Source organism: Macaca mulatta, chromosome 8, assembly GCF_049350105.2.
Source record: "Macaca mulatta isolate MMU2019108-1 chromosome 8, T2T-MMU8v2.0, whole genome shotgun sequence".
In the NCBI taxonomy this organism is placed as follows: Eukaryota; Metazoa; Chordata; class Mammalia; order Primates; family Cercopithecidae; genus Macaca; species Macaca mulatta.
The window spans coordinates 112,894,118-112,917,593 of NC_133413.1; the positions used below are offsets into that span (position 1 = coordinate 112,894,118).

Genomic DNA, 23,476 nt, shown 5'->3' on the forward strand with positions numbered 1-23,476 from the left:
TTCTTTATATTCTACCTGTCTGGAGCCAGAATGAATTCTAGAACAAAAGGAGCAAGGCCAAGCTTCCAGTCAAGGCTAGAGCTAGAAGTGCGTGGAGAAAGGAGTGGGCAGCTCCTGCCTTCGCCTGCACCAAGTTCAACAAACACACAGTCATAGCCATGGCTGGTCCCCAGAGCACACACAAGGCAAGGACGTTAGTGGCCGCCCCATGCACCCCGGTGAGCTGTGCTCACTTGGGAGAACCATCCTCCTTGAAGGTGAGTGAAATCTCAACATGAGTATGGTTCTGAGAGTAGCCCTGTAACTCTGAGGAGGGCCTCTGGAGACCATAACTGTGTACAGTTCACATGGTAACCAGAAGACTATGACATACTTCAGAAGGCGGTGAGGTCACAGAACACAAGCTTTAAAGTAAGTGAATCATGTGTGCCTCATTTATTTTTAAAAGCAACTTCTGAGAAGGGCTTAGAACAAATTTTTTCCCTGAGTGCCATTTCCCACAGGTACTCACAGAACAATAAGGTGTGACCATAATGGCTGCACTGAGTTGTCTCTTGGACAGTGTCAGAAGGGACATAAAGAAGGTGGACAGAGAACTAAGGCAACTGAGATGCATCGACGAATTTAGCACGCGGTGCCTGTGTGACTTGTATATGCACCCCTACTGCTGCTGTGACTTGCACCCATATCCGTACTGCTTGTGCTACTCCAAGCGATCACGCTCTTGCGGCCTGTGTGATCTCTACCCATGTTGCCTGTGTGATTACAAGCTTTACTGTCTGCGACCATCGCTCAGAAGTTTGGAGAGGAAAGCCATCAGAGCCATAGAAGATGAGAAGCGAGAGCTTGCCAAGTAAAATAACTTATTTTTAGATTTTTTTAGTCGGTATATTAGCCTTATAAGTTGGAATAAGGAAAAATATGTGACAATCAATACTTGAACAAAGATTAAAAGGGTTCAGGATAATGACCCTGGTGACTTAGGAAAGATTTAAGGAAAGAAGAGTAAATGAGTCCATGATGGGAATTGTTGGGTTCTCAAAAGACAATGTAATGATGTCGATTGGCAAGGTCGTTGGTGGTTTATAGCAAGAATGCCAGTATGATAAATAATGCGGCTTTAATGAAGGGAAGAAACGGGGTGTCATTAAAAAGCCATTGGAAGCAGCAAACTAAACATTTTTCCTGGTTATGAGTAAAGTGATTTGAGTATATTTGGACTTACAGAAATGACTATAGGAGAAGTAATAATAATTGATCAAATCCTTAATGTGTGCCAGAGGCTTTACAAGCAGGAGAGCAAATTGAACAATAGAGGCATTCCCTTGGTCTTGTGGGAATATCATTCTCCTATCCCCCCACTCCAGACAAAGACTTACCTTGTGTCTGGAATTAGGTCTATCATGTTGGTCTCCCCTCTCACTCTAGCAAAGGTCTTGCAAATAAACTATGGACTGAGTTGTAGCTTTCAGGATAGACTTGAAAGGCTTTTTAATTGAATTGGGTAATTAAAAAGAGTCAGTTTAAAAAAAATTTGTTTTAGATTATGTTTTCTTTTTACCTGGAGAAGCCTTTCCTTTTCTAACTTTTTGCATATGCCATTTAGTCTGTTACTGTTGATGAAGAAGATGGTTCAAAGTGCTGTCCCTGGTTAAAGAAATAATACATTCATACACTGAAATAATAAGTAAACGTAGAAAGGATTGATGAAACATTTTACATATTGATGTATTAAGTCAAACAAGCAAAGTGCAGAAAAACTGATAGAAGATAGATAGATAGATAGATAGATAGATAGATAGATAGATAGATAGATACATAGAGTCTCTTGATAACAGTGACAGTGATGTTTCTTTGGAAAAAGCAATAGGAGGCCAGGTGCAGTGGCTCATGCCTGTAATCCCAGCACTTTGGGAGGCCGAGGCGGGCAGATCACCTGAGGCCAAGAGTTTGAGACCAGCCTGGCTAACATGGTGAAACCCCATCTCTACTAAATACAAAAAAAAAAAAAAAAAAAAAAATTAGCCAAGCATAGTAGCAGGTGCCTGTAATCCCAGCTACTTGTGAGGCTGAGGCAGGAGAATCGCTTGAACCCAGGAGGCAGAGGTTGCAGTGAGCCAAGATCGCGCCACTGCACTCCAGTCCGGGTGACAAAGCGAGACTCTGTTTCAAAAGAAAAAAAAAAAAAAGGATAATTATTGTCTAGGTCACCAGCTACCAATGGTCATGAATGAACCTCCTTCATAGCCTGGGAGCTTTCACCTGTAAATTCATCTACACTCTTTGAACCAATGTTTGTTTTCATTTCTTAGGGTATCAAGTTACATAAATTGCTAACACTTGAGGCAGGGGCTCTTTTTAAAATATTTGGTCCAAGTTAAGGTTTCCTTGTGAGCAGATCAGTATCCAGTCTCCTCCTACTTTTGGATACTTGAATACCCTTGTCCAGGTCTTTCCAGCCTCTGTCTCCTGGCTGCTCTCCTATCCCCAGACTCTACCAATTAAAGTGCCCTCTGTCCTGTGCCATCTACTCTCTTTATGCCTCTTTCAGGAGCCTTGTTTCTTGGCATGCAGTAGAAACAGCTTCAAGCTTAATCTCGGCAGTGTAGTTTAGGCAAGAGGTAACGCTTTCTCTTGTTTGTGATGCTCTTCCTGACAGCCTCTGGGTCTTTGCCTACTTTTTCTGTGCCTGCAGGCAGTATATGAAGCTGGTGATGTCTTTACATTAATTCCTGGATCTCGGAAATGATAACTCCAAGTCCATTTTAGAAATGACCTCAGGCTTGTCCTCTTTATCTCTTCCAATTCATACCACCTTGTGAAATGTCTATGCTCCATTTCTGACAACCTGACATTTCACTCTCCAAAAGGGCTTAGTGTCGTTTGCAAACCTAAATATTCAATTTTCCTGAATATGGGTGAATATGGGTGAAAATGTTAAACCCTGATTCTAGCCTCAGTCCCAGAAGGCCCCCACTGTAGTATTTTTTCTTCTAGTGCAATGCCATTTATTCTTATCTCTAAGCTAGCGCCTGATCCATAACTAAATAGATATAGAAATACCGTGTTGATTCAATTTTTTAAAACAATCTTTGGTGTGAAAGCTTGCCCAAGGCTTTTCGAGTTTAGAATTCATATTCACATGACCTTCCTCCCTTTTAAAGAATGCAAGGGGGTTGGTTAGTTACGACATATCCTTTCAGATGGCAGGCTGTGTTGTCCAGAAGGTTCTTTGCCCAATGTGAAGTGAAGACTCTCTGGTCTGTAGTTGTGTTGGTCCCCTTGAAACTGTTCTTCTGGGTCAGAGTCAATCTGCTGTGTCTCTGGGTCCTCCTTTAATAACTGGTAAAAAGCCTCAGCCAACAGCTTCTTAATTCATCCCACAGATTACTTGAGCACTCCTGACTATAATAGTCAGTTATTTGATTGATGTATGTGTGGTGTTTTCTTAGACTGGGCATAGAAAATCCAATCTAAGCTGGGTGCACTGGTTCACACCTGTAATCCCAGCACTTTGGGAGGCTGTAATGGGAGAATTGCTAAAGTCTGGTAGTTCGAGACCAGCCTGAGCAACACAGGGAGACCCCATCTCTACAAAAAATAAAAATTAAAAAAATTAGCCAAGCGTGGTGGCACATGTTTGTGGTCCACAGTACTCAGGAGGCTGAGATGGGAGGATTGCTTGAGCCTGGAAGGTCAGGACTGCAGTCAGCCGTGATTATGGCACTGCACTCCAGCCTAGGCAATAGAAAGAGACCCTTTTTCAAAGAAAGAAAGAGAGAGAGAGAGAGAGAGAAAGAAAGAAAGAAAGAAAGAAAGAAAGAAAGAAAGAAAGAAAGAAAGAAAGAAAGAAAGAAAGAGAAAGAAAGAAAGAGAAAGAAAGCAAGCAAGAAAGAAGGAAGGAAGGAAAGAAAAAAAGAAAAAGAAAGAAAGAAAGAAAGAAAAGAAAGAAAGAAAGAAAGAAAGAAAGAAAGAAAGAAAGAAAGAAAGAAAGAAAGAAAGAAAGAAAGAAAGAGAGAGAGAGAGAGAGGGAGGGAGGGAGGGAGGGGGGAAGGGAAGGAAGGAAGGAAGGAAGGAAGGAAGGAAGGAAGGAAGGAAGGAAGGAAGGAAGGAAGGAAGGAAGGAAATCCAATCCATTTCCATCCTTTATTGGGCAGCTGCTCCAGAAGACACCATATTGGCAGTGTCTTCCTTAGTAGAGACCCAAGTAAGCACCTTTGTTTCTTTAGCTTCTTTGATATCCTCTTTTCCTCCCCTAGAGGCAGGCAGTGCCCCTGTCTCTTCCTCCCTCTTCCGGATTTAGAGGGGCTGAGGGGACTGCATTGGTTTCCTTTGTGGGAAGCCATGCCACCAGCCTAATTTAGGTTGTACCCGATTCACCACCACATTTCATGGGCTTCCCTACCCTCTGTCTTAAAGCTGGAGAAACAAAACCCAGGCCCTCCTCAATCCTGCCCTAGGAGTTTATTATCTAATTCATGGGTGCCCTGTGTAGCCAGGACACCAGGCAGTCCTCGGGAGCAAAAGAACCTTGATATACAGCTGTACTCTTTACCGGTACCTAGAAACGAATCCTGAGACCGTGTTTCTGTCCACGTACCCAAGTGTCTGTGGCTGGCACGAATCTCAGTGAAAAATTCCCTTGAAATCCCCACACCAAGGGCACTCTCAAAACTTCAAAAACCTGCCTCCTCATTTCTTGGTTCCCTCTTCATGCTCTGAGGATGAGGTTTTCACTGAATCCACTCTTGCTTGGTGAGACTGATGAGTCAGGCCTCATGGTGAGCTCTTTGTGGGTTTAGAGGTGTCTTGCCCAGGTCTAAGCCCTCAGAGAAAGCTTTCTAGTCTCCCTCATTCTCTAACCCAGAGGTCGAAGTATAAGTGAGCCCTATGGGGCTTTCTGGCTGGTGCAAGGCTGGCTCTTCCACTCCCACTGAGGGGAGCTCTCCCTTGTTTCCCTCTGTGTCCTCTGCAGAAGTGGAAGTGAGTTGGGCCTTTGCCTGCCTCTCATCATAGACTCTTCACATCCATACTTCTCACAGCTCAGTCACCCCTTGGCTGCAGGGGTAAAAGTCGCTTCCCATCTAGGCCAAATGCATTGCTATGATTTGGTTTGACCTTGTTGTTTAATGATATAAGACTTAAAGCTTCAGAGTTAGGGTAAGTCCATGTAAGGTGGGGCCTGGTGCAGCTTGATAAAGAAGACTTACACTTTATTGAGTGAAACTGTTCCTAGCACTTCATGTTCATTTAAGCCTTGTAACATGGGTGACATATTGGGTGATATTATCTTGGTCATCTTACAGACAATGAAACAGATTCAGGGGCCATGTTCTTGATCACTAGGTGGTGGCAGAGCCAAGAGTTGAAGCTGTGTGTGCCTGAGTCTGGAATCTGTGAGCCTAATCTCTAGTCAGTGGTTCTCAATGTGTGGCCCCTGAAGCTGATTAGTAGCATTACCTGCAGCATGTTAGAAATGCAGATTCTCAGATCCACCCTAGACCTGCTAGTTCTGAAACCTCTGAAACTCTAGGGGTGGGATCCAGCCACCTGTGTTTTTTTGTTGCTACTGTTGTTTTGTTTTGTTTTTCTGAGATGGAGTCTTGCTCTGCCGCCCAGGCTGGAGTACAGTGGTGTGATCTCGGCTCACTGCAACTTCTGCCTCCTGGGTTCAAGCGATTCTCCTTTCTCGGCCTCCTGAGTAACTGGGACTAGAGGTGCGGACAACCACGCCCAGCTAATCAGCCACCTGTGTTTTAACAAACCCTGCAGGAGAGTCAGATGCACTTGTGCCATGCTGCCTGGCTCCCTGCTGAGTGACATTGTCCTCAGTATCAACCCGAAAGCCTGGAGAAGAGAGAAAAGGCTGGAAAATAAGAGAAAGGGGGAAGAAAGGAGAAGAGAAAGAAAAAGATGTGTTGGAAAGAGAAGGATCAAGTTTAAATGGGACTTTGGGATGGGGCTAAATTCAGGAGAAAAAGCAAAGTACTCCAACGAAGCCTAGAGGAAGGCCTGCCCCACCTGGTTCCCTGGTAGAGGTAGATATTTTTGATATCTTCATTACTTTACTCATGACCAGGCTGAATCTGATTTATATATTTGAGAAGATGGCTGGGTATGCAGCTGGTCATTGCTGTGGGAAGCATGTTTCATATTTGGGAGTCTGGTTGTACATCCAGGTGAAATTCAGCATTAGCAGGGAGGAAAGGAGGCCGCACAGAGCAGCAGACACAGGCACTGGCTGTCTGCTAGCTTTTCCCAGCCTTCCCAAGAGGCTTCTGCAAAGGAGCTGATTTCCCTACGTTTACTGAGGCTAAGCTTCGCCCCCATGACAACAAGTATAGGAGGCAAACTCCCTTTGCGCAGAACCCCATAGAGCCATGGAAAATTCCAGGTGGGGTGATGGGGACATCACCAGGCAGGAGTCAAATTGCAAGTTCAGAGTTGAGTCTGATGAGTAAAATGTGGCTTCTGCAAGTTTCCCCTAAACCAACACATCTTCCCTGATAACCACTGACTTAGAAGCAAGAAGAAAAGGAAGCATGATCTGGCCAAGACTTTTTGGGTGACTTCCTGAAGACATTTGTGAGACTCTTGTGCAGCTGTCGCAGAGCCACAGGAATCAACGTGACAAGAATAGAGGAAAAAAAGGAACCCAAGCAACAAAATACATGAAATTGTGCCCTGGGATCCAGGTTACTTAGAGGAGATGAATCTGGGCACTGACTTGGCTTATAGACTTATAGACCTGGCTCCCAGATCCAGCTTCTGTGGAGGTCAAGAGGGCTTTGCCAAAACCAGCTATGGCCAGAGCCGGGGCCACTAGCAAGGACTCCTAGCTGGGGTCCTTGGCCCTCCTTTAGGAGGCCTGGCTGCATCGTCCTGGTGGGATTTGATGTTTCTCGTCTCATATGAGAAGATCTGAGCTGAACAGAAGTTTGATTCTCAGACCATGCACACACCGTGGGAGAGTCTTGAAAGGCCCAGAGAGTGCCCGTCTTGCTCTGTGCTTCCCTTTGGCCTTGGCTGCTCTGGCTTTAAGCCTGTAATCCATCCAGAGAGGGTACCGTGCCTGGAGTTTGGGTTGGTTCTCGGCATCTTTGTGGGCTATTTTCTGCCTATCCAGCAAGATAGAGTGCTTGTTCTCCTGCTTACCTCACAAAGATAGATTTCAAAGAGTCTAAAATTCTCCTACTTTCTCCTTAGTGTGGCATAGGGTACCCTGGCACACCCAGGGCAAGAAATATAATCATGCCTCATGCCACCCCCAGGTTCCATGGGGCAAGAGGTAGAAATGGGGCTGAGGTCGGATGTGGTGGCTCACACCTGTAATCCCAGCACTTTGGGAGGCTGAGGCAGGCAGATCACAAGGTCAGGAGATTGAGACCATCCTGGCTAACATGGTGAAACCCCCTTCTCTACTAAAAAAAAAGAAGCCAGGCATGGTGGTGGGCACCTGTACTCCCAGCTACTCAGGAGGCTGAGGCAGGAGAATGGTGTGAACCCGGGAGGTGGAAGCTTGCAGCGAGCCAATATCACGCCACTGCACTCCAGTATGAGCAACAGAGCGAGACTCCATCTCAAAAAAAAAAGAAAAAAAAAAAAGAAAAGAAAAGAAATGGGACTGAATACAGTCCTCTGGCTGTATTACACAAGTTGTTTCTGTTTGCCTCAGTGTCTTCTGGGACTGAGTTCTACTTGACCATTTTATAATTAGCCACTAAGAGTCTTGATTTGTAACTTTCAGTACAAGGTAGTGAACACTCAAACTGCTAATCTAATGATATTAGGGCTCAAGTGGAAAATACAGATGAAAATCAGTATGTATAGCATGATTTCATAAGAACACATACAAAACTCTCTCTTTCTGCATGTATATAGAACTACACACACACACACACACACACACACACACACACAAAGTCAAACACCAAAATGCTAAGAGTTATATGAGATTATAGGTATTTTTTAAAATAGTCCATATGTTTACTTATCTGTATCTTGAGTCTTCTACAATGAACTTGTATAACTTATGTAACAAAAAGAAGTAACTGCATAAACAAAATTTAACATACAAAAGTGATATGGTGATAATTACATCTGCATCACAGTTATTATTGTGAAGATTAAATGAAATATGCCTTTAACATGCTTAGCACTTTCCACAGCACACTAAAAAAAAAAAAAGACAAAAACTTAACATCCTATGTGCCAAGCATTATTGTAAATATTTTCTTGCATTAACTAATTTAAGCCTCACAGCAACCCAATGATGTAGACTATTTTTATTGCCCCAGTTTTACAGATGAGGAAACTGAGGCACAGAGAAGTAAGTTATCCACATGGCAGAGCCAAGCTTTAAACCTAGGTACACCAGTTCCAGAGTCTGTTCTTAGGCACTTTGCTTTACTACCTCTTGACGGATCATAACTGATCAATTAGTGTGAGCTGCTGTTATTGTTTTTATTAAGGATTTACACAATAGAACTACTGAATAGCAAAAGGTAGCTCTATAGGAGCCATGGTAGCTCTGCAGTGAGAACAGAGGAGAGCACTGATATGTAGCATTTTCCAATTTCCATGGTGTAAATATCCTCATCACTACTATGATTGATTTCAAGCTATCAGCGTGCAGTACTAAATGGGGAGTCGGGAAGAGATGTGCACTATGAGCTCTTGCTAGCTGATGCGATCCTGATTCAGGACACCACTGGCAGGCTGTTCTGTATCTGATCAACATGGCCCCACCCAGCTGACTGCATTTCTGCTGGTGCCAGCTGTCCAGAGCCTAGAGTGACTTCCCAGCCTGGAGGAGCCAGGCCCTGCTGGGCAGAGCCAGGCCAGGGCTCTCCTGCCATCCTTGTTTGATTGAGCTTTCAGGCTGTCTCTGTGCAATTGCCAGAGGTAGCACCTGTCCTATGAACCAGTAGGGCTGGGTTCTAAAGTTGACAGCCATCTCTAAAATGCAGATTTTAAATGGTATCTTAATAGTTACATCCCATTTTTAAATCTATATAAATACAAAATATAATTTATATATATAATTTAATTATAACTATATACACAATTTAATTATAGTAATAATGAGAGTGATAATAATTAAGCAGGATTTATAATGTACCAAGCACAGTGCTAAGTAAAATATCATAATCTCATCTAATCCTCCAATAGCCCTATATGATGCAGGCATTAATATAATTATTATCTCCATTTTGCAGATGAGGAAACTGAGGCACAGAGGGGTTAAGGAACCTACCCAAGGATGCATAACTAATAAAAGGAGGAGCTGGTATTTAAACACGAGAGAAAGATTTGGAAGGGCAGGCAGCATGCATTCATTGTGAATAGCGGTGTACTTGTGGGGCAGTGTGATTCACATGGGTGGACCACACTTTTTACTTCATGCATTTGTGTAAAGTTTATTTTCACAGTGGCTAGTGTTAACTTTGGCTATTTCAAAAGCTAGAAATCAAAATATTGCTTCTCAAGCTGTGTCTGGATTCTGAGGTCTGAGCTCTCTCCCACCCTATCCCTTTTCTCAATTCCAGACTGAGAAGAACAACAAATAGAATTCTGGCTTCCTCCTGCTGTAGCAGTAACATTTTAGGATCAGTGAATGTATGCGGTTTTGAACCTGATCAAGTCAAAGTTCGAGTGAAGGATGGAAAGGTATGTGTGTCGGCTGAGCGGGAGAACAGGTACGACTGCCTCGGATCGAAAAAGTACAGCTACATGAACATCTGCAAAGAGTTCAGCTTGCCGCCCTGTGTGGATGAGAAGGATGTAACATACTCCTACGGGCTCGGCAGTTGCGTCAAGATCGAGTCTCCTTGCTACCCTTGCACTTCTCCCTGCAACCCTTGCAACCCCTGCAACCCGTGCAGCCCCTGCAACCCCTGTAGCCCCTGCAGCCCCTGCAACCCATGTGACCCTTGCAACCCGTGTTATCCCTGTGGAAGCCGATTTTCCTGTAGGAAGATGATTTTGTAAAGTGCACATAGGAACCCATTACTTAATAGAAGTCAGCTACTCCACCCAGGCAGCTCTCTCAATGTTTCTCCTCTCCTTCCCGTGGCCCCTGTTGTTCAAGTAGGTAGGAAACTGAATACATAATTGCAATCTGCTGGTGTTGTGTGAAAGTCTTTTGGTTAAACCCACTGCAGGAGCCCTGCAGAGTTAGTGAACACTGGAATAATTAGTGGATGGGAATAGAACGATGATATATGGTGAGACCCACCCTCCCACTCCCTCCTCCATACCCAACTACCTCCAAACTCTAGGAGAAGACACTTTTCTGGTGGGCATCCCCAGACATTGTTTTCCAGATGATCCAGTGAAATGGCCTAGCCCAGAAACCAAATGGTCAAAGCAGAAACAGATTAACTAGAGTTGAAGGCAAGCACATTTTCAAAGCACTGCAGTAGGGAGTCCTGGAAAGAGACTCCTCAAGCACAATGGGGTTGTGGTTTTACTGGACAATGATCAGAATACAAAAAGTATGGGGTGGTAGGTGGGATGAGGGGCACGTTTGCTGGCCAAGGCGGGGTGGCCATACAGCTTGTCATTTTTCAACATTCCTGTGGTTTGGGGAATTGGCCAGCTCTGGTTAGCATATGCATGCTAAACAAAACGTTTTTAAAAAAAAAAAAAAAAAGCAAAACTGAAACTAAACAAACCAGCTTTGGTTTGCAACCTGCTTGAGATTTATTACAACTATCTCTTTTTCTGTTTTATTTTTCTTTTTCTTTTTTTTTTTTTTTTTTTTTTTTTTTTGACCGAGTCTTGCTCTGTCCTCCAGACTGGAGTGCAGTGGTACAATCTCAGCTCAATACAACTTCTGCCTCCCAGGTTCAAGCGATTATTCTGCCTCAGCCTCCTGAATAGCTGGGATTACAGGCGTGCAGCACCATGCTTGGCTAATTTTTTTGTATTTTTAGTAGAGACAGGGTTTCACACTGTTGGCCAGGCTGGTCTCGAACTCCTGACCTCAGGGGATCCACTGCTTTGGCCTCCCAAAGTGTTGGGATTACAGGCATGGGCCATCGTGCCCGGCCTCTTTTCTTTTCTTTTTTTTTTAGACAGGGTCTTGATCAGTCACGAAGTCTGGAGTGCAGTGGTACAATCATGGCTTACTGCAGCCTTGATCTCCTGGGCTCCAATGATCCTCCCACCTCAGCCTCCTGTGTAGCTGGGACTACAGGTGCATGTTACCAAGGCAGGCTAAGTTTTGTATTTTGGGTGGAGACAAGATTTTGCCCTGCTGCCCAAGCTGGTCTTAAACTCCTCAGCTCAAGAAATCCACTTGCTTCGGCCTCACAAAATGCTGGGATTACAGGTGTGAATCACTGCACCTGGCCTGTCTCCTTTTCTTAATTTCTGAAACTGCTTTTAGACACAGAAGCTCAATTCAAAGGTCAGGAGTGGAAAAGTACAGCTTTCACAAAACGATAGCGTAAGTCACCTGAACTTGGATCTGCCTGGAGGACACAGTCCATAAGCCAGGGTTCTTTATTACCAGGATTGAAATAAGTGTAAAGAAAGTACGAGATGATGGGGAAGAATCAGAATGAGGATACTGGCTGGTTTCCAACCTGACTCTCAGAGGGAACATAAAACCCTCCAGTTTGCACAGTAAGTCTCTTCCTGAGTTTCAGCGGCATGTGGGTGACAGCAGTAGATCTCAGCATTGGCTCCACATGGGGATCACTTGGGGTGCTTTAAACATATGGATGCCAAGCAAAACATACAAAAAAAAAAAAAAACTAAAACTAAAAACTAAAAAAGGCAAAAATTAAAACAAAAGGCAGATGTCTATGTCCTTTCTCCAGAGAACCTAATGTAATATAGGTGAGATGCAACCTGGGCATTGTGACTTTTAAAAGCTTCCCAGGTGATTTAAGAATGCAGCTAAGGTTGAGAAGCTCTGGATGGGATATTAAAGCTATCCCAGCCTTTTATTTTAAAAACTTCCTTTAGGCCAGGCACGGTGGCTCTCCTCTGTAATCCCAGCACTTTAGGAGGCTGAGGGGAGAAGATCGCTTGAGCCCAGGAGCTGGAGACCAATCTGGGGAACATAGCAAGACCTCATCTCTACTAAAACTTTATTTATTTGTTTTTATTTTTTGAGACGGAGTCTTGCTCTGTTGCTCAAGCTGGAGTGCAGTAGTGCAGTCTCGGCTCACTGCAACCTCCGTTTCCCGGATTCAAGCGATTCTCCTGCCTCAGCCTCCTGAGTAGCTGGGATTACAGGCATGCACCACCACGCCCAGCTAATTTTTTGTATTTTTAGTACAGATGGGGTTTCACCATGTTGGCCAGGCTGGTCGCTAACTCCTGACCTCATGATCCGCCCGCCTTGGCCTCCCAAAGTGCTGGGATTATAGGCGTGAGCCACTGCGCCTGGCCTCTACTAAAAATTAAAAAAAATAGTTAGGCGTGATGGCATATGCTTGTGGTCCTAGCTACTTGAGAGGCTGAGGCAGGAGGATCACTTGAAGCCTTGGATATCAAGGATGCAGTGAGCTATGATCATGCTACTGCACTCCAGCTTGGGCAACAGAGCAAGACCTTGTCTTAAAACAAACAAAAATTCACAAACAAAAAGCTTCCTTCAAGTTTAAGGCTGAAGAATACTGATGGTGGTAACAGACATATTTTGTTTTCAATTAAGGGAAGTAATGGCCCTCTAACAGAAGTGGTGAATAAAACATAATGAACATTTCAAAAATTTACCTGTATAAATATCACGCCATGTTTTGAATATATGTTTATAAATATCCTATTTTCTAAGGTATAAATTTTTGGAAAATGAATTTGAAGAAATTTCACCCTAGAGAGTCAATGGGATGTCACTGGGGTCTTTTGGCAGCCACCACTACTTCTTAAATGTGGAAAATAAACACTAAAAACATATTTTTACAAACTTGAAGCATTTATCATTAATTTTATTTTGTCTTATATAAAGCCACTGAGGTCCTAACCCGTTGGATAAGCAGGAACTTCTGTCCTCTGGTGGGTGCCATTCTAGGACACTCTTAGGAACAGTTCATTCTTTGATTCACTCACACACTGACCCACCCTCCTTTTTGTTGGTCCCGCAGCTCATCCATTCATCCATCAACCTGCCAGCCAGACTTTATCATTTTGAATGCCAGATACTGTGCTCTGCAACAGGGATGGAGAGAGAAAGCACCCTTTTCACAAATGCCTCACATTAGATTCAAGGAGGGATGCTATAAAGGGGCTCAGGGTGGAGGGTGGAGAGAGCCAAAGAAACTGAATGTGCAAGAACTAGAGAGGACAAAGGGGCCTTCCAGACTGGCCCTGGGCATTCCCAAGGTTTATTGTCGACATCCCTGTCTTGAAGGAAGCTTCAGGTAAGCCTGAGTCTGACCTGCAGGGAATTGGTGGCCTTGGTGTGCTCACCACCCCTAATAGGGAAAGACTTGCTAGAAAGACAAGGATGTATCTACTGAGTCCACTGCTCTGAGTAATTCAGAGTGCCAGGAGCTTCTATATTTTAAGGCAAGACTAAGCTCCGTGATATACTGTCAGCGCACTTGACAGTGTGGAATCAAGAAGTAAATCATACAGTGTGGGAGGGAAGTGCCCTCCAATCTCAGAGAAGGTGTGGGGAGGGGAAGCAGGCCTGAGTGGGAGGCAGAGCCTGGCTGTGGGCCCTGTCTGAGGCCTGCAGGAAAGGCACAGAGCAGGGCTTAGTCCATGAACTAACTGGGTTCCTGGGGATGCGGAGGAAGTTGATACAAAGGAGAAGAGAGAAGAAACATTTGCTGCTTTCAAAATTGCCCTTGGCTGGTCGGATGAACCCCAGGGCTCCGACAGCTCGGCTGTGGCCTTTAATGCAATTTTGTAGGTCCGGGTCCAGTCGTAAACACCCGACTCCATCTACCTGGGTAGGAGATGGGAATGGGGGTGACTCTTGAAGGGGCAGAAGAGAGAAATCAGCCCACATGGCAACTGAAAGACGAGAGGCTCTGAGCTACTTCACTGCCCAGCACATGTGTGATGAATGAACATATAAATTAGGCAAATGTGCCACCTTCTAATAAATGTGTTTGGTAATACTGTAGAACTAAGGGCAATGAAGATAATGATACTTCTTTAGTATTATTATTATTATTTTTGAAACAGGGTCTTGCTCTGTCACCCAGGCTGAAGTGCAGTGGCACAATCTTGGCTCACTGCAGCCTCAAATTCTGGGCTCAAGCAATCCTCCCACCTCAGCCTCCTAAGTAGCTGGGACTACAGGCACATGCCACCATGCCTGGCAAATTTTATCTATTATTTTGTAGAGATGGGGTCTTGATACATTGCCCAGACTGTCCTCGAACTCCTGGCTTCAAATGATCCTCCCACCTCAGCCTCTCAAAGTGCTGGTATTACACCTGTGAGCCACCACACCTGACCTGACCGTTACACTTCTTAGTGTTCATGGAATAGATTTTAGAGCCAAAGATCTATTTTACCACGTTAGGAATTTAAAATTTCTTGGGTATAGGACCAGGGAGAATCCATATCCAATGACTATCTTGTATTATTTGATTTCTTTTAAAGCTCATGTAGTGAATTATTTTATAAAATGATATTGTTGGGACGGGCATTGTGGCTCACGCCTGTAATCCCAGAACTTTGGGAGGTTGAAGTGGGTGGATCACCTGAAGTCAGGAGTTCGAGACCAGCCTGGCCAACATGGAGAAACCCCGTCTCTGCTAAAAATACAAAAATTAGCTGGGTGTGGTGGTGGGTACCTGTCATCCCAGCTATTTGGGAGGCTGAGGAAGAAGCTCTTGAACCTGGCAGGCGGAGGTTGCAGTGAGCCGAGATCACGCCGTTGCACTCCAGCCTGGGCCACAAGAGTGAGACTTCATCTCAAAAAAAAGAGAAGAAAATAAAATGATATTATGAAAGATCCTCAGGTGACTGTTCTTAAGTCATTGTAAATAGTTTTATTTAGTGAGTTCTTCATGTCCCCAGAACTAATGGAATAAGTAAGTTTTAAAATTATTTCAACTTCTCTTCCGTGCACAAAAATTCCTTCTTCTCTCTCTGTGTCTATCTCTGTCCCTCTCTGTTGCTTTCTTTATCTCACTTTGTCTTCCTCTCCCATTTAAGTGCCTATGAGTGTCACAGGTTGGAAAAGTTTGGGACACTCTCATTTAGCTCTTTGGCTGAGGATATTATGCTAAAAGTTAAGCTAAAATGGATACTGAAACCAGAAGATGGTGGGTTTGTAAAACAAGTAAGGGGAGAGGGTGTTGCTGGGTGACCCAGATGAATTCCAGTAAAGTTTGTAGGGTTTTTGGCCTTTACGCAGCACAATTATCAACCAAGGCCTGGATGAGTCACATGGTTTGTGATCCTGGGTGGAAGATGGACTCAGAATTTATCCTCAGGGAGCAACTGCTTTTATTACTAACCTGGAAGTGCTTTCTTCCTGTCTAGAGCTGCAGTAAGTATTTGCTCTTGTCCCTAAAGGTATACAAAAACAAAACACACCCCTTGCTTAGGCCTCTGGATCCTGATGAGTGTAGAGCATTTGAAAATCAGACTTGAATACCCTTCTCCCTGAGCCACACCAAGACCTGTGACTTGTAGCCACACAGACATCAGCAACGCGGTGGATGTAAACCTGGCCTTGGACAGATGACAAAGGTAATGATTCCAGGCCCTCAAGTGTGCCTCAGAGAATGTGTCAGTGACAGGAAGAGTCCTTGAGCCAGGACACCAGGCAGGGTGCTTGAAATCCAGCCGTCACTGTTCTTGGGCAACTGGTCCACCATTTAGAAGCTCTTGCAGTCAGCAGGTCATGTTTCTCTTCACACAGTACAGAGTACCTGCAAGGGGACGAGATAACCCCAGGTGGTTGAAATAACTTCTGCTTTTAGTGGGATGGGGGCCACCGAGCATCAGAATGCCTAGAATTTCCAGTCTAAAAGGCTCAGAGGAAAGATAGCCTTTCTTTTCAACTCAAATTTTAGTGATAACTGCATTTTTATTCACCAAACTAAGGAAAGTGGTCTCGAAAGAGTTTTACTCTGGTTTGTGAATTTAGGGGTGGGAGTTATAAACTATTTTGTTATGCTCATGAATTCTGTAGGTCAGAAATTCAGATGGGACATGGCAGGGATGCTTGGTCCCTCCCATCTGGGAAGATCCGAATGGCTAGAATCTTCCGGAGGCTTCCTCATTCCCTGACACCTGGGCTGGAATGACTCCAGGGCTGAGCTGAGCTGAGCTGACGCTGTCCTCTGGTTTGTGATTTTAGATGAAAAGTCTTAACAGCGGTGTAGAACATCATACTTTATTATACACACAACTGCTTTTATTGAAAACAACATAACATCAAAAGAATCACAATATTTAGCATTTAAAATGTTCCCCTAATAGAACCTTTGGGATTAATACTGCTTTAGAAGGAATATGGTCACCTCATCTGTGGAAACAACTACAGTCAGACACACTTCAATAACCTTTCTTCATTGTTTTTTTTTTTCTAATTATATTTCTGTTTCTTTTTCTTTTTCTTTTTCTTTTTTTGAGACAGAATTTCCCTCTCGTTGCCCAGATTGGAGTGCAATAGCACGATCTCAGCTCACTGCAACCTCCACCTCCTAGGTTCAAGCGATTCTTCTGCCTCAGCCTCCTGAGTAGCTGGGGTTACAGGCATGCACCATCATGCCTGGCTAATTTTTGTATTTTTAGTAGAGATGGGATTTTGCCATGTTGGCCAGGCTGGTTTCAAACTCTTGTCCTCGGGCTATCCACCCATCTCGGCCTCCCAAAGTGCCGGGATTACAGGTATGAGCCACTGCCCCGGCCTTATTTCTGGTTATTAAAACCATTTTAATTAAAATGGATCAAGGCTTAGTGTTGGCATATAAATATAATGAGCATGTATTCCAGATTTTCTGGGACAGCCCAGACTTCTAATGAGCATCTCTTGGTTTGGGGATGGGAGGATGTGGTCCCCTCATGTTTCCTGTGTGGTCAGGGTCTCCTAGCGAGGTCTTTAGGAGCTAGCACAGATCCTTCAGATTACACCAGAGACGGTAACAGAAATAAGGGTACAGGGACAAAAATGGTGATTGAGACAAGCACCTTGGGGAGCCGTGTGAAGGTGGCAGGAAAGCACGAGGCCAGGATTTGTCAGAGTAAGACTACTTGATCATAGATGAGGCGACAATCCTGGAAGAGGAAGTCGGTTTTCTTGAGTCAGCAGCTTAGTCACCTTCCGGTAGCATCAGTGTCAAATGGGTTTTAGCCTTTAGGGACTGGCCATGGGCTTCGGAGGTAGAACCCCATGTGGTTGGAATCACTTCTGCTTTTAGTGGGACGGGGCCGCTGAGTGGGATGGCTCTACTGCCTAGAAAGGGGGTGGATTCTAGAATGGTGTACCTAGGAGTTCATTTGTGGTTGAAGCCTCTATTCCTTCTTCATGTGAACCCACATGAGGACTTACTCTGTGCAGGGCAGCCTGCAAGAAGCTGGGCAGGATGCAGAATGGCCATGACCGGAAATGGCTTTTAGGAGTTTTTAATCTAGTGTGGAAGACAGACATATAAACTGATAAGTGGCCGGAAGTGGTGGCTCATGCCTGTAATCCCAGTACTTTGGGAGGCCGAGGTGGGGAGATCACTTGAGGTCAGGAGTTTGAGACCAGCCTGGCCAACATGGTGAAACTGTCTCTACTAAAAATACAAAATCAGTTAGGCATGGTGGTGTGTGCCTGTAATCCTAGCTACTTGGGAGGCTGAGGCATGAGAATTGTTTGAACCCAGGAGGCGGAGGTTGCAGTGAGCTGAGATCATGCCACTGCACTCCAGCTTGGATGACAGAGTGAGACCCTGTTTCCAAAAAAAAAAAAAAAAAAAAAAAAAAATTTAAATTTAAATTTAAAAATAAATAAACTGGTAAGTGACAATGCCACCTTATCAAGGATACCTATTGAGATAGAACCAAGCACTGAGGGGCACAGGAAGGACAGAGCCACTAACCATGGAGTGACAGGAGTAACTCAAGCCACATCGTGTGGGTCACACACAAGTCCTTTCTATGCCTTCTTCTCCCCTCAGTGAAACATGAGAGAAATAACAAGAACTTGCTCCCCAGGTCTTGGGGGGTTTAATTCTCCTGGGAAGTAAGGTGAGTGAGTGTCTTCTGAGAAGCCCCCTTGTCCTTCCAGGCTCTCTTTGCTTCTCTCCCTGTATTCTCCGCTTAGGCACCTGTCAGAGTCCAGGCAGGAAACAGAGGACACTCCGCTGGGATTCTGACAGGCTTTAATAAAGTGGTTTTACAGAGGCGAGGGTGGCTCCACGTGAGTAACAAGGGATGCTGTGCACACAGCAGCTACTAGCAAACGGAAGCTGTCCTTGCACTGAGCCTAGAGAGGAGGGAAACAGTGGTGTTACTGGTGCCCAGAAAAAAGCTAGAACTCTGAACCCAGGGCTGCTTCACAGGAGCTGGGCTGTAGAAGGATGCTGCTGCTGCTGCCAGAAGGACTGCCCAGCGGGTGGGGAGAGAGAGGAATAAATACTCCCACCTCTCTTTGCTCCCAAACTCCAGCTCACCCATAGTGCATCCCCCTTGGCCAACTCCAGTGGGATACCCAAAGGCAAGGGACTCTGGTGATGGCATTCACGGGGTTAGCCACCCAGGCCCACAGCAGAGCAGAGGAGAACTTGAAGTGGAGTTTTAGGGTTAATGGAAAATAATCAGCTTGCTTGCTTTCTTTCTTCCTTTCATTTCTTTCCTCCTTTCTCCTCTCCTCTCCTCTCCTCTCCCTTCCTCCCCCCTCCCCCTCCCTCTCTCTTTCTTTCTTGTTCTTTCTCTTTCCTTTTTTTCTTCCTCCCTCCTTCCCTTTCTTCCTTCTTCCTCCCTCCCTTTCTCTCTTCCTTCCTTCCTTGCTTCTTTCACTCTTTTCTTTCATTTCTTCCTCCTTATCTGCTTTTCTGCTTGCCCACAGGCCATCATGCCAGACATTGAGGAATCAGGTATCGAAAACCAGACCTGCTCCCCAACTTTATGGTGCTTATGGTCTAGCAGGGAGAGAAATACAGAGCACAAAATAAAGGAGAGCAGGAATGGGATGGGTGGGCTCAGGAAACAACTCTGGGGTCTGATTTTTCTTTTCCAACGTCAGGCCACATAGCTCCTTACTCCTAGAACTGCAGTGTCCAAAGCCCCCATGAAAACCGTCACTCAGAGCTGATCCTAGAAAGCCCAAGGGACAAACTACTCAGAATTCACAGGCAAAACCCTGTGCTACCCCAAGGAACAATCCCTCCATCCCCTCTGCTATTCTGCAGCATTTCTCTCTCTCTTGCCTGAGTCTATGCACTCGCCCATAATATGTAAGGAAGGAGAAGTTCAGAAGAACAGCTTTTAAACTTAGGATGGAGGAAATCAATCTAAGGCAGACTGAGTGCCCAGAAGTCATAGCTGAAATACAGACATAGTCGATTTCTAAATAAAGCCAATAGAGAAAGAATAGGTCAGGAAAAACTAGTTAAAATTTGATAAAATTTACATCCTTTGTAGTCAATTTGAAAAGCAGAGGACAAACAATTTTAAAATGGGCAAGAAGAATGTTTGCAGCAGCTTTATTCATAATCTCTAAAAACTAGAAGCAAACAAGACATCTCTCAATAGGTGAATGAATAAACTGTGGTATATCCATCCAATGGAGTATTATTCTATGATGAAAAGAAATGAGCTATCAGGGAAAACACATAAAGGAAACTTGAATGCATATTATTAAATTTAAAAAGTCAGTCTGAAAGGCTGTATACTCCATTATTTTAATGATATGGCATTCTAGAAAAAAAAAAAACTATAAAGAGGCTAGGCATGGTGGTTCACGCCTGTAATCCCAGCATTTGAGCCTGGGATTTGAGTTCAAGACCAGCCTGGGTGACACGGAAAACTCCATCTCTACAAACAATACAAAACTTAGCTAGGTGTGGTAACACACAGCTGTAGTCCCAGCTACTTGGGAGGCTGAGGTGGGAGGATCACCTGAGCCTGGGAGGTCAAGGCTGCCGTGAGCCGTGTTCCTGCCACTGCACTCCAGCCTGGGTAACAGAGTGAGAGATCTAGTCTCAAAAGCAAAACAAAACAAAAAGACTATAAAGATAGTGAAAAAAAAAATCAGCAATTGCCAGGGGTATGGTGGGAGGGGGATAGAGGGTTGAATAAAGCATGGGGGATATTTTTAGGGTGATGAAACTATTCTGTATGATACTGTGATGGTAGGAACAGGAAGCTGTGCATTTGTCAAAACCCAAAGAACTTTACAGCACAAAGAGTGGTCCAACGTACGCAAGTTTTAAAAAAATCATTTAGGAGGTAGGGTGATTTCAGCATAGACTTCAGACTGTGACAAAAGAATCTAACTGTATTACAAATGTACCAAAACATCTCACTGAAGAGGGTGAGGGAAAAGATGCTGACCTAAGTAACTTTTGGAACGAGTAAAGTCCCTAAGACTAAAGGCAAAAAGAACCGCACGTAAGCACTGTACTCTAGTAGATAACATTTTTCCCCATCAGGTTACAGGTTAACATTCTGATGCTGCCGTACATGTATACCAAGTTGAACAACTAATAGATATTGCTGGATGGTGAGAGCAGGTTTCTCACTGTTGGGTTGGGAATTTACAAATACACAAGCGGAGGTGGCAAGCATGATCCATGTTGTAATGGATTACAGTTGCAGACACAAATGAGCTCATGTTCACATAGAAATTTAGATATGTGTCTGTCTGTCTATCTATCTGTCTATCTATCTATCTATCTATCTATCTATCTATCTATCTATCTGTCAGTCATCTGGCTTCCTATCTTGACTACCTTATTTTGCATACATATATATGCAATTGTCAGGGGTATGGTGGGACATACCCCTGGTTACTGGTTAGTATGCCCACATATATTTCCTTGCTCTGTCAGCTGAGAGAGCCTAAAAACAATGACACCCTAGTAGCAGAAGGCCAGATCTTGTGCCCAGAACTTGGTTTTTCATGCTATTCTCCAATTCAAGAAATCAGGACTCCTTGGAGAAATGGTCGATTCTAGGACTGAGGCAGGAAATACACAGGGGAACCTGGAGCATCTTGTAGTACCAGAGAGTAAGGAAGTGCTTTAAAAACAGTCCATATCACTGGGGCCGTGTCAAAAGGACATGGGGGCAAACTAAAAGAACTCCCACTGGTCAAATCTGAAACAACACAATTGGATTATAATCCAAAGTATACTGTTATGAATGAATAATTGAAAAAAATATTAAATGGGAGAGACGAGACAAGGCTCTCATACAGATGAATTCTAAATAATTTATGAAGATACTCCACCTTCAAGTAGGTGCAGCCCAAGTCTCCACTCCTTAAGTGGGGGCCGCACTTAGTGACCTCCTTCCAAAGAGCACAGTATGCAAAGTGAGGCAAGGGTAACTTCACAGTGAAGACACCTGACACACACACCGCAGCCAGGTGATCGAGGTCAATACCAACAGCAGTAAGTCCTGTGGGGGCAGGCACCCTCACACCAGTCCAGCCACCAGGAAAACACCAGACACAGCACAAGACAGGAACATCCTGCAGAATGCCTGACTAGTACTCTGCAGATTGTCGAGGTCAACAAAAACAAGGAAAGCCTGAGAAACTATCACAGCCAAGAGGAGCCAAAGGAGATGTGATAACTAAATGCAATGTGGCATGGGATCTTGAAACAGAAAAGTGATGTTATGTAAAATCTAAGAACTAAGGAAATCTCCATAAAATATGGACTTTAGTCAATAATAACAAATTAATATTTGCTCATTAACGATAACAAATGTACCATAAGATGTCATGTAAGATGATACTGTTAGAGGAAACGGCGTTGGGTATATGGAAACACTACTATCTTTGTAATTTTTCTGTAAATCTGAAATTTAAAAAAAGTATACCTTAAAATAATAAAATAAACAATGGGTAAGAATACAAACAGGCAATTAAATCAAAGAAGAGGAAATACAAGTCAATAAACATTAAAAATATCCTTAACCCCTGAGGTCTTCATGGAAGTGTGAATTAAAACAACAGCATACTCTTTTTTCACATGTGAAATTAACAGACTATAAACAGCTTTACTGTTTCACTCTGGCTGGGAGGCTATTTTTGCAGTAAAGAGGATACACATTTCTTGCTGGTAAGAGTGTAAAAATTACTAAAATTTTGGAAAATAATCTGGCATTATCTACTAAAATACATACATAGAGATATTTTTGAATGATGCATTCTACTGTAAGGAATCTTTCTGAAATAAGAGATCTGGTGAATACAAGCAAAAGAATGTGTTTGGAAGCTTTATTTCAAGGGGTGGAAAATGGGAAACCATCCAAATATCTCCCTATAAGGGAATAGCTGAATCAATTCAGTTTACCCATCCTGTGGAAATTCGTCCTGCTAATAAATATAATGGGCGAGATCCCTATGGATTGGTTTGGAGGGATTCCATAAAACATTAAGAGGAAAAAGTTGCAGATTAATGTATGTGATCCTGATTCTGTAAAACAACAACCACACAACACAAAAACATCTAGATTTGCATGTGTGAGGATGGTAGTGGACAGACAGTCTGAGTCAAACTGTTGACATTGTTTACTTGTCAAAAGGAGTTACTAGGGGAGAGTGGACTGAATCATCACCTTTTTCTTTTATATCTCTGTTTTGTTTGTAACAAAATAAGTTTGTGCTACTTTTTAACTTTAAAAAACCTACTGAAAGACTAGATGCTAAAAAAAAAAAAAAGGCTAGGGGTGTGGCTTACACCTGTAATCCCAGCACTTTGGGAGAGAGTCAGGAGGATCATTTGAGATCAGGAGTTCAAGAGCATCCTGGCCAACATGGTGAAACCCTGTCTCTAGTAAAAATACAAAAATTAGCTAAGTGTCATGGTGCGCACCTGTAATCGCAATACTTGGGAGGCTGAGACACGAGAATCACTTGAACCCAGGAGGCAGAAGCTGAAGTGAGCTGAGATTGTGCCACTACCCTCCAGCCTGGGCAGTGGAGTGAGGCTCTGTCTCAAAACAACAACAACGAACCTAATTAAGTTGAAATGAAAAAATTCAATGGTCATGTGATAGGCAGAATAACGTCCTTCTTTCCCAAGATATCCTTGTCTTTACCCTTGGAACCAGTGGATATCTTATTTTACATGGCAATAAGTATTAAGTCAAATTTGCATGTGTGATCAAGTTGAAAATGTCTAAGATGGGTAGTTTATCCTGGATTATCCAGGTGGGCTTAACATTATCACCAGAGTCCTTAGAAGAGGGAGACAGGAGGGTCACCTCCAAAGTAGAGAGGCAAGGACAAGCAGAGGTTAGAGGGATGCCAGCCAAGGGGTCACAAGGAATGCAGGTGGCCTCATGGAGCCAAAAGAGGCAAGCAAATGGATTCTCCCCTTGAGTCTGC

General features: G+C 43.9%; 1 protein-coding gene and 1 long non-coding RNA gene across 2 annotated transcripts in view; one reads left to right on the forward strand and one right to left on the reverse strand.

Moving 5' to 3' along the window:
- Positions 1 to 394: 394 nt before the first annotated feature.
- Positions 395 to 11,778, forward strand: ODF1 (outer dense fiber of sperm tails 1). The gene is made up of 2 exons (XM_001100871.5): positions 395 to 853; positions 9,549 to 11,778. The coding sequence occupies exons 1-2, from the start codon at positions 534 to 536 to the stop codon at positions 9,988 to 9,990; spliced, it is 762 nt and encodes a 253-aa protein (XP_001100871.1). The 5' UTR covers positions 395 to 533; the 3' UTR covers positions 9,991 to 11,778.
- A 3,171-nt stretch (positions 11,779 to 14,949) lies between these two features.
- Positions 14,950 to 23,476, reverse strand: part of LOC144330835 (uncharacterized) — a 38,904-nt gene continuing 30,377 nt past the window's right edge. Inside the window, exon 2 of the long non-coding RNA XR_013397398.1 lies at positions 14,950 to 15,854. This is a non-coding gene — a long non-coding RNA (uncharacterized LOC144330835). The remainder of the gene's footprint in view (positions 15,855 to 23,476) is intronic.

Coding starts and splice junctions, on each gene's coding strand:
- ODF1 (XM_001100871.5), top strand. CDS start 534: ATGGCTGCACTGAGTTGTCTCTTGGACAGTGTCAGAAGGGACATAAAG. Junction 854..9,548: donor GAGAAGCGAGAGCTTGCCAA/GTAAAATAACTT, acceptor TCTCAATTCCAG/ACTGAGAAGAACAACAAATA.